This window comes from Sinocyclocheilus rhinocerous, unplaced genomic scaffold (genome assembly GCF_001515625.1).
Source record: "Sinocyclocheilus rhinocerous isolate Xijiao unplaced genomic scaffold, SAMN03320098_v1.1 scaffold751, whole genome shotgun sequence".
Taxonomy (NCBI): Eukaryota; Metazoa; Chordata; class Actinopteri; order Cypriniformes; family Cyprinidae; genus Sinocyclocheilus; species Sinocyclocheilus rhinocerous.
In genome coordinates this window covers 910,335-922,082 of record NW_015657293.1, presented here as the reverse complement: position 1 = coordinate 922,082, position 11,748 = coordinate 910,335, and the positions used below count along the sequence as shown (strand labels likewise).

General features: G+C 34.6%; 1 protein-coding gene across 1 annotated transcript in view; it reads right to left on the bottom strand.

The window, feature by feature from the left end:
• Nucleotides 1–3,680: 3,680 nt before the first annotated feature.
• The window catches only part of LOC107720876 (AP-3 complex subunit beta-1-like), a 65,182-nt gene continuing 57,114 nt past the window's right edge, over nt 3,681–11,748 (bottom strand). The window contains exon 25 of the mRNA XM_016528705.1: nt 3,681–4,284. Coding sequence (XP_016384191.1) covers nt 4,128–4,284 — 157 coding nt within the window. The 3' untranslated portion in view covers nt 3,681–4,127. The remainder of the gene's footprint in view (nt 4,285–11,748) is intronic.

Sequence of the window (11,748 nt, the reverse complement as noted above, 5' to 3'; positions counted from 1 at the left end):
TCCTATACCCATTTCTTTTAACTCTTCCACCAGAATTATCCTTTCATTTTGATAAGCAGTGCAATATATTAATACATGCTCTACAGTTTCTGCTAATCCACATAGACTGCAATTCCCAGACTCATTTTTGTTCATTCTATACAGGGAATAATTAAGAGCTGTATGCCCAAGGCGAAGTCTGGTTGCTTTCCAGCCTGGTTTGTTTGTCGGACAAAATGGCACATTTGGCGTTCTGATTGGTCAGATCGCCTGTCAATCAAACTCTCGGTGAAAGGTCAATTAATTACAAAGAAATGGCAAGTAACACATTGAATTAAACATGAAATTTTGAAGTAGAAAGACTGCAATAGTATTTTCTTGTAAAACACACGCCAATAGCGTTTCTTTAAATTTAGCCTACAACTTTGAGAAATAATTTTATACAGTGTAACAATAAATTTAACTATTGTCTTTTTTTTGAGAATATGATTATTTGGTGCAAAATTACTCCACAAACCTGTAAACTAACCGTTTGTTTTAATATTATGACTTATAAATAAATTGTTGTTAATTTTATTTTAATTAAATTTCATTATTAGTAATTATAAAATTGTAGTTATGTTTCTAGATGCTGACTGATACAGCCAAAATAAAAGCTAAGTACAGTAACAGCTATAATCTAGTGTTAAAAGTTTGAGCTACTCGTGTTTCTTGTCAGTAAAATGTTTTTAAATAAGTCTCTTATGCTTGCCAAGGCAGCAGGTATTTCATTTAAAAATGCAGTAAAAACAGTAATATTGTGAAATAATATTACAATTTAAAATAATTGTTTTCTATTTTAATATATTTAAAAATTTTATTTATTCCTGTGATGCAAAGCTGAATTTTCAGCATCATTAATCAAGTCTTCAGTTTCACGTGATCCTTTTTATTATTTCTTTCTTTTTATTATCAATACTGAAAACTGATTAATATTTTAACTGCAGTTTTTAAAGCCGATCCGGCGATCCACAGCGCGAAGTTGATGTATTTCCTCAGCGACCAGCAGGGATCAGCTCTAGGCATGACGAAGCAGATATCGTCCTCTTTTGGAAGACCAAACAAAGTAGTTTCGCTTTCACAACAAAACACACAGCGCCTTCACGACATGGCGGCGGCGGCAACAACAATACTACAGCGAGAATAAAAGTTATGCCTTCTTTCTTTGCGTGAACATTTGGGCGGCGTTATGCAAATCTTCCCACATAGTGACGTAGACATGTGGGGGCGTGTTAGAACGAGCCGTTTTAGGTAGGCGTGGCTGACTCTTAACTTTTATAAAGAATATCTCTTTGGATTTGAGACTTTAGTCTTTGCAACTTTACAGATCTTCTTTATGCACCAAGAGCTTGTAACACTTCAAAGAGAAAGGAAAAATTTGAAATCGCATCATATGATCCCTTTAAATTTTTATATTCAATTTTTTACCCAAAAGTTGGGTTAGTCCATATTTGACCCAGAGTTGGTTTGAAACAACCAAGCACTTTTTTTTTTTTGAGTGTTTAAAGTGCTGTTGACTTTGAATTTCCTGAGAATGGGAAATCCTGACTTACGGAGTGGAGTTTTTACCCGTTACATATTAAAAAGCAGGCTGGCATCACAAAACCCATGCAGAATATTCACACTGTCAGTTACCACGGCAACACACGTACAACCACTGCAACATCTCCAGGTTTAATTGAAAGCGCAGTGTTTACATTGCCCTAATTGGAGTCGAATCACGTCGCAACAGAGTTTAAAAATAATTACAGAGGCACCAGCCGAATACCTTTAAATCTTTAAAAAATTTCTAACCTCAATAAATCTAGTTTAATTGAGGAAAAACACGGCGTGCCATGCGTTTTGTCAGAATGCTGTGATAAACTCTGCATTTTGAACTAAAATTACAGCACAGTCTCGAAGGCCTGCTGTTCAACAGCTAGTTAGCGTGACCTCTATTAATCTGAGTGAAGCGGCTCCCATCTCACATACACTTGGCTTTATTTGAGCAGCTTTTAATTGTCATTACGAGGGGAGTTGCATGTTGCTGATGGACTGTAATTCTCTTGATTTTATTAACTAAACTGTGCATGAGCAGGACAGCACCGTTACACTCAAAACACACTTATTCAAAACTATGATGCCCAAAATCACTAGATTTTGGAACACAGCCATTATCTGACACATTATCATAAAAGGGTTCCAGTCCTGGCTGCTGATTGGTCAATACACAGTTACATAAAAAACAACAAAGCCAATTATTAGTAGGTCAATTATTTTAGTATGTCTGAAACAACTACTACTTTTTTATGTTTTTATTTCATTTTAAGATTTCCTGTAACAGGATGGAATGTTGTAAGGTGAGACTAACAAAACATCACAGAATTCATCAAACCTATTGCTAAATCCACAGACACCAAATATGATGTCACTTCCTGGTGATGCCATTCACAAACTGGCATTTATTATTATTATTATTATTTTAATAAATGTTATAAATTATTGGGATTTTCTAAAGCACAAAAGTAGCGTTCTAGGAATTAATACTGAGTACACAGAAAAAAGCATAACTTAATTTAGTTAATTTAAACAATATTCAGACGAAATTAGAAAATTATTAGAAAAAGATAAATAGTTTATATGTATTTAAAATAAATAAATAAATAAAGAAAGAAAGAAAGAAAGAAAGAAAGACAGACAGACAGACCTTGGGGATCAGGGTTATTATAACTAAAATGAAAACTAAACCCATAAAAACAATAATAATTCATTACTTGAAATAAAACTTTCTTTTAAAAAAAAATATATATTAAAAAAATTTAATTTTAATTTCATTAGTTTAACCTGATGTACTAAAATAACAGAAACTGAAATACAAATATAATAAAAATATTAAAAAAAACAAAAAGGCAAAAACACCCCCAAAAAATTCTTTTCAAAAATTGAAAACAGAAAATACAAAAATAAAAACCAATTCAAAATATTAATAAAAACTATAGTAGTATCTCAGTAGTAGTATCTCAGTATTATATATATATATATATATATACACATTCACGCACACACACACACACACGCACACACACACATTTATTTTTCCTAATGTGCTAAAGGGGCTGTATATACTCTGGTTTCCTATAATTACTTTTACAATACAGCGCAGCATCTCGTACCTTATTGGGCAATTATTACTTCATAGTTTAGTGATCATCATGCATTCTATTGACAGTATAATGATTATGCCATCGTCACCATAATTACAGAGATAAAAGCAGGCTGAGATGAAGCAGCTAAGCACACGCGAGGTGAGCGCATGATGAGTGTTTTCTCTGGGAGTGCATCTTAACAGCCTCCAGTGATGGAAGGAGATGCTGCTGAATTCTCTCTCGCACACGTCCCTCCCATAAAACCGTCAGCCGCACATCATATCAGCTCTGTGTGATAAACAACAAGTGCCATAATGCTCCATAAAGATGTGGCTTGTTGCTTGACAGAGAAAAGCCTCATATTGGCCATAAACTACAATTTCTCTCACTTAATGGGCAAATGTACTGCAAATGTCTGGATGTACATGCTCAAACACTCTCAAACACGTCAGCAAATATGAGGCAAATGAGAAAACCAAACTACTTCTCAGTTTCCATATATATATATATATATATAATTTTTTTTTTAATCACTGTAATTTTAAGCAAATGTAACTTCTGTCAGGAACAATCATTTTAAGAAAGGCACTTCACATAGGATTGAAACTTTGCATGTTTTGGTCACACAGAGAGCAGACAGAAAGCAGCACATACTAGTTAGCCGGCATCATGTCATCTGGGAAATGTATCGAAATGAAATCATAACAACAAATAAAAACTGTCAGCATTGAGCTTGAAAAGCCTTTCTGAATATGGTCAAATCTCACAGATTAGCAGAGAACATTGACGCGCCTGTAATGAAAGCAGAGACTTACGCAAAGCACATTTTTGGGCATAAAGTCTCTTGAAACGAGAACAGATATGAAGCCATCTGTCTGTCATCTTCTCAAAACAATACAAATCCTCCCAAGTGTCATTATAACCCAGAGCGAGCTATATTTGAATACAGTATTTGTCCGTGACTGAACATGTGAACAGGTCTTTCTAGGGGCCGCTGTTGGTCAGGGCGGTTTTAACCTGTCGCAGGAGCATAGAGCCCATCACTGTTTTCTCAGTGTTGATGGTGATCCCAGCGTCAGGATCCTTCAGGGCCACCGACACCAGGACCAGACATCCAGAACTCACCGTCTTACCTGCAAACCTGGAAATACACACACAAAAATGGATTGGTTGGTTGGCTTTTTGACACCATGTCAGCTTCCTTGGCTATTTTCATAGCGACTAACAAGTTTAAATAGTATAAAAGAGCAATTTTAAAACATACAGTAAGGTTTTAAAGTTGGCTTCAGATAGAAAACCTAAAACGGATTCAGGATTGACAAAATATCTGTGAAAGTTTCTTGAACAGAGAGAAACATAAAACATTCAAACAATACAATTATTTCGAAATGGACACAATTTACTTAACCAATACCTTTAATCTTATTGTGCACAATTTATTAGTTTATATTCTCCCAAAAATGGCTCTTCAAAAGACAAAAAAGACGTAACCAACGAACTTCAAATTACGTACATGAAATGAACTGTGAATGAGATTATTATAAACTTAATTAGAGAATAAATTAAAGGGGCCTGCCACAATGAATATATTTGCAGTGTTCGCAGAGGATTTAATGACTAATGATCTGAAAAGAAGGTGATAATGATAATAGCCAAACAACAGTTAGTGGTAATATATTAAAGATTTACAAAATATCCTAGTATCTATCATTTTTGAATCAATGTCAAATAAAAACAATTGATGAGACTGAGACATTGATGAAAACAAACATTGATGAGACTCAGATTTTTGAAAATAAATACATATATAATACAACATACACACACACATAAGAGAGAGACAGAGAGACACACACACACACACACATATAGAGAGAGACAGAGAGAGAGACACACACACACACACACACACACACACATATAGAGAGAGACGGAGAGAGACACACACACATATAGAGACAGAGAGAGAGAGAGAGACACACACACACACATATATATATATATATAGAGAGAGAGACAGAGAGAGAGAGAGAGACACACACACACACATATATAGAGAGACACACACACACATAGAGAGACAGAGAGAGAGACACACACACACATATAGAGAGAGACACACACACACACATATATATATATATATATATAGAGAGAGAGAGAGACACACACACACACATATATATATATAGAGAGAGAGAGAGAAAGATACACACACACACTTTTTTAATTGTGTAGGTAAATTCTACTCCATATGCCATACCTAATTTAATAAAATATAATATAATGTAATATAATATAAAATATAATATCATATAATATAATGCATGCATAGGCTTACATATTATATAAAAAATATAGGTTTATAAACAAATACAGTGTAAAAATTATTATTTGCGTAAAATACTTTCCAAAACAAATATTGGGTTTCCAACTGTTAATAACAATGAATAAGTATGTAAATAAGTATGTGAATAATTATGTAAATAAATACATTAACAAATATATTTAATAAAGTGCATAATTATGTGCCATACCCATATGTGAGCACTGGAGAGAGTGTGTGTGTGTGTGTTGAACAGGCATGGCAGTCTATTATTTGGTCTGATTAAGAAGCTATTAGGGACAAGGGACACACTCCCGTCACTCACAGACTCGACCCGGTAGCCTCTCACAGACAGGGAGCAAAGTGTGGGGGTGTGCACTAAATAGAGTGCAGAGGACTAGATCAACTTCAGTGGAGATGGAGTAAAGCATACGGAGCAATATTATGATTTTAATAAAAGCTCCAAGGGACTTAATGTGTGATATCTATGATGCAGCATTAAAGGCCATTCACATCAGTAGAGAAATGATTATGCAAATAGAACTGTGATTTTCGTTGGCGATTCATTCTGCTTTGTCGTTTCACATTAATAGCAAAAACTAAGTATGCTTTACTTTTTACACGTAGTCATTTAGGAGACATGTTTATCCAAAAAGACTATTTGCAGCATACAAGTTGCAACTGTAAGCTGTAGTAGTACACAAGCAATGCAAACTTTCATTGGGATCTGCAAAAATGTAGCATACCTGAAAGAAAGCAAAACACAATGCATTTCATGTACTTTAAACAATAAGCTAAGAGACGTTGTGCTATATTCGAAAGAAAAAGATGTTAGGGTACAATGGAGTTGCTATATGTGCAATAAAACACAAGTCTCTTCTGCTAGTAGATATAGCCACTGATATTTAGTAGTAGAAGTTGAGTGCTTAAAAAGTGACGTGACATGTGGCCAAGTATGGTGACCCATACTCAGAATTAGTGCTCTGCATTTATCCCATCCAAAGTGCACACACACAGCAGTGAACACACACACACCGTGAACACACACCCGGAGCAGTGGGCAGTGCGGCGCCCGGGGAGCAGTTGGGGGTTCGGTGCCTTGCTCAAGGGCACCTCAGTCGTGGTATTGAAGGTGGGAGAAAGCGCTGTACATTCACTCCCCCTACCTACAATCCCTGCCGGTACGAGACTCGAACCCACAACCTTTGGGTTACGAGTCCGACTCTCTAACCATTAGGCCACGACTTTCCACCTGATTTTTTAATGCAAATCAGATACTTTTATTGCGAGAAGGTGAAATAAATCAGTGAAATAAAGTGCAAAATAAAAATAAATAAAACAAAAAATACAATAAAATGCAAAACTATATAAAATAAAACTAATAAAAAATTAAAGAAATAAAACAGAAAACGGAAAACTATAAACAAACAAACAAATAAAATGATAATAAAATTAAACCAAACAAATAATCTTCATGGTAAAAGTAAACAAAATTAAATAAAACAAACAAAGGAAATACAAAACAAAATCTAAAATGAAAACAAATAAAAATGAAAACAAATGAAAATAAAAAATAAAACATTACAAAAATGAACAAACAACAAAAAACAAACAAATACTCTTCATGGTAAAAATAAATAACATTGAGGAGATAAAAATTTTAAAATAAAATAGAAAACAAACAAACAAATGCTAATTAAACAAACAAACAAATATCAAAATCTTTACAGTAAAAAAATAAACAAAATCAAAGAAATAAAACAAAATATAAAATAAAAACAAACAAATTAAAAATAAATACAACTAAAAATGAATGGATAAATGGATGGATGAATAAATAAATAAATAAATAATCTTCATGGTAAAAAATTAACAAAAAGTAAAAAAAAAAAATTTAAAAAAAATAGAAAACCAACAAATAAATAATTAAACCAACCAAACTAATAATCCTCATAATGATGGATTCTAAATGGCTTGCTAATGACACATTCTCCAAACAACTATCTAAATAAAACTGTCTAACAGAATGACTGTTTCTAATGGAATGAAAAGCAGAACAGTTCTCAGTGATATGTAAACTAAGGATAATAGTTGACCTCTATGGGTGATGTGCAACAGGGTGAACAGGTTTATTTTCACACGACTGGAACACTTTTTGACCAAACATCTCGGAAAGGAACCGTTGATTTTAAAATGCTAAATAAAACCCATTGCTAAAATGTAAATGGATGCGTTACAATTAGAGATCGACCAATATATCGATTTACCGATATTTTTCCCGACATTTAAGCATTTTACCATAATCGGATATCGGTTTTATAATATCGGCTTCACCGATAAACGCCTCCATCTTGTGGGTGTTTTGAGAATTGCGCACAGGATCGCCATTGCAGCACGGGGTCTGAGGGGAGACGAGACAACAACAACAACGGCATGATTCAGTGAATTAACATTATCCAGTGAATTATTCTTGACTCTGTAGCTATTAAACACCTTATAAACCTACTAAAACTGTAGTTTAAAATGAAGTTGAAATGACTCCTGTAAATAAATATCGGTTCTGCATAACGGTTATCGGGCACATAAACATACAAATAATTGGCATCGGTATCGGTTATAAAAAAAAATCAATATCGGTCGATCACTAGTTACAATAGTATGATGCAAGTAAACCAGAGTGAACTAGAGTAATAATAGAGATGAACTGTACTAATGAACTGTTCCATAGCGCTGTGGGAGAATTCCTGGTGTCCAGTAACCGTGGTAACGTCACAGACTGGAAACTCTAGTGAATGCACCACACGTGGATCCACTGACAGTGCAGACACGACCCTGTCCGACCTCTGTGCCCTTGTACCTCCTTCCTGTCTGTCGCTCGTTCCCTCTCTCACTGAGGGGGACCCACGTGCCTGATACACTGCCATCTGCCTCCCATTTACACAGCCTATTATACAACAATCAACCGTTTAGCACACACCCTCACACAAGGGGACACCATTTAGCACTGAGAAGCACACATACCCCCCGCCCCACCAGGAGGCCCCTCTTTTACTCTCAAATTCTCTGTCTCACACACACACACACACACACACACACACACACAATGGCCACCATTTAGCCATGACAGCATGAGACACAAGAGCCGTCAGAGCCACTGCTAACCAACTGGAGAGGGTGTCACATCTGACAATCAGCGCGCACACACACACACACAGACACAAATGTTACATTACAGACAGAACGACAGATAGAACGATAGATAGAACAATAGAATGATAGATAGAACGATAAATAGATAGATAGATAGATAGAACGATGGATAGATCGATAGATAGAAATAACGATAGATAGAAATAACGATAGACACAGAACGATAGACACAGAACGATAGATAGAACGATAGATAGATAGATAGATAGATAGATAGAACTATAAATAGAACGATAGATAGAACGATAGATTGATAGATAGACAGTCAAAACGATAGCTAGGTAGACAGAACCACAGACAGGCCGATATATGAACAGACATACAGTATATAGATAGTTCTATAGACAGACAGACACGTATATACAGATATTTCAGATCTAGCGTATTATATCTGTGCTGTCAGTGTGCTGCTGACACTCTGATCTCTCAGTCCCTGCGGCTCTACTAATGGAGTCAGTTTATAAAAGTCTTATTTACACACGCACTTAACACGGCCCTGAGGCACAGCATGTGTGTGTGTGTGTGTGATATAACCCAAAGCCACTTCATTCACATGATTTCAGTGGTCTCTAAACATACATACACAAATATAGACAAACAAACACAGTACAATTACAGATGGACAGTTATTCGGTTTAAATCTTTCTATCTGTCGCTCATTCTCACATAAAACAAATATTCAGACACAGACACATACACATACACATACACATACGGAGTCAGTTTATAAAAGTCTTATTTACACACGCACTTAACACGGCCCTGAGGCACAGCATGTGTGTGTGTGTGTGTGATATAACCCAAAGCCACTTCATTCACATGATTTCAGTGGTCTCTAAACATACATACACAAATATAGACAAACAAACACAGTACAATTACAGATGGACAGTTATTCGGTTTAACTCTTTCTATCTGTCGCTCATTCTCACATAAAACAAATATTCACACACAGACACAGACACATACACATACACATACACATACATACACACACACACACACACACACAGCAGCTTTACTCAGTGTGTGTGTGTTGTATAAGGTGTGGTTCAGGCTCTAAATGGGTCATTGGTATTCTGGTCTGTCACCACTGGGCCTCTGAACTGGATTAATTGAGGCTGTGGGAAGAAAAGCAAAGCAGAAGCCCGCCGCTGGCCAGCCGGACCGCTTTCGATCCACACACACACGCTAACACTTGCTCCTAATCAGAGAGAGACAGACTAAATGACTGTCGCCTCTTTATTCAACCTTAAAGACTGGACTAGTAAGATTCCTGTTCACACGCAACAGTTATCATTCACTTACACAGACAGACCTAAGAAACAGTGCTCAGGCCAATTTATTGGAGGATATTTTATTAATAAGGGGTTCGATTAGTAGATTCACAAACGTGTTAATGTAAGTGGATGAATGTCACAAAATAAACAAACAAATAAATTAAAATTAAATAAAAAATAAGTACAAATATATACATTTATAAAATGTTTATTTTACTTAAAGTAAAATAAAGCCTTTTTGAAATGTGAATATTCATGACAATTAAGTACATTTCTCTAATTCTTCTTTCCATAATGTTATAAATAAAATAAAATACAATAAAATAAATATTCATAATCATTAATACAATGTGAAGAATAGTGACATATTTCCGTATTTATGAACCATGGTAGTACCTACTGTATTACCTTTATAAAAATTAAAAAAAGTTACAAAGATCAATTTTTTTTGGTACATGCGGAAATGAAAATGTACACTAAACATACAAATAGATATATAAAATATATATAATTATATCATAAATTGGCACTGAATAAGTATAAGAAAATATTACTTTTATATATCAAAACATTAAAACATATACATTAATGAATATAGCAATATATTAAATATTTCAAAAAAAAAAAAGAACAGTGCATTACTATAATTTTGGGGGAAAATGTGCTTAATTATTCTAAACATGTCAATTAAAAAAAACTAATATATAACTAATAACTAATGGTCCTAAAATGGGCTTCATATTCATTATGTAGAATATTTATTTTCTATTTTGGGGTGACATGTTTCCTTCAGATTTAGAAGCTACTTAGTCCTATAAGATTGGTACTGGTCATCACTGACCCATAACGGTTAACCACTATCACTAAATTTCCAAAAGCCAGCATTCAGAAACTAGCCATGAAAGCAAATGTTTCGCACTGGATGCACCATATGGTAAAGCCTTATTCTGCTATCTTGTTCCTCTGTGTCCTCAAATCTGCAGAGAGGGTTTTAGTCATCAATTGCCAAATGTCTGTGCCAAGTATGTTTGTGTGTGAGCGCGTGTGTCTGTTTTAAGAGTCCTCTGTACTAATAGAGGTTAATGTGAGTGACCAGATGACCAGCTGTCCCTCTCCAAAATGAAGGACAAGCTTCTCTCCTCTTCCCTGAAACAAATTCCACTCACACAGCTGCTAACTAACTAACTAACAGACAGAGGAGAAAAGTGCACCTAAACTAAAGAGCATGCATGAAATCTGACACAAACACACATGAAACAGTGTAGGAGAGCGGATAACTAGGAGACAGATATCACAAGACTACTCAAAAGTTAAAGTGATGACTCAGTGAAGAACGTACTGAAACAACCCTTGAAGAATCTCAATTTACATTTTAAAGGAGGACAGATGTTGATCTACCTGTTGTCCTGCTATAATATAGAGTTTGGCCAAAAAAAAGAGCAAATCTAAAAAAAATTTCATAATAAACAAGTTGTTCTTTAATTTGACCAATTACAAAGTTCTAAATGTCTTATATGTTATTAATCAGCTACCAATAATTGTCTTGTACTATTAGTTCAACTGAATACATAATACAGAAATATATAATACATGTATAGATTTTTGTGTATATAAGATTATAAGATACATTTGTGAATATATATATATATACATATATCTATATCTATCTATCTATCTATATCAATTTATCTCAATTTATATATATATATATATATATATATATATATATAAAACACCTGAGAAGAGATGATGCCAACCCCTCAGAGGACCTCAGATGATGCCAACCCTG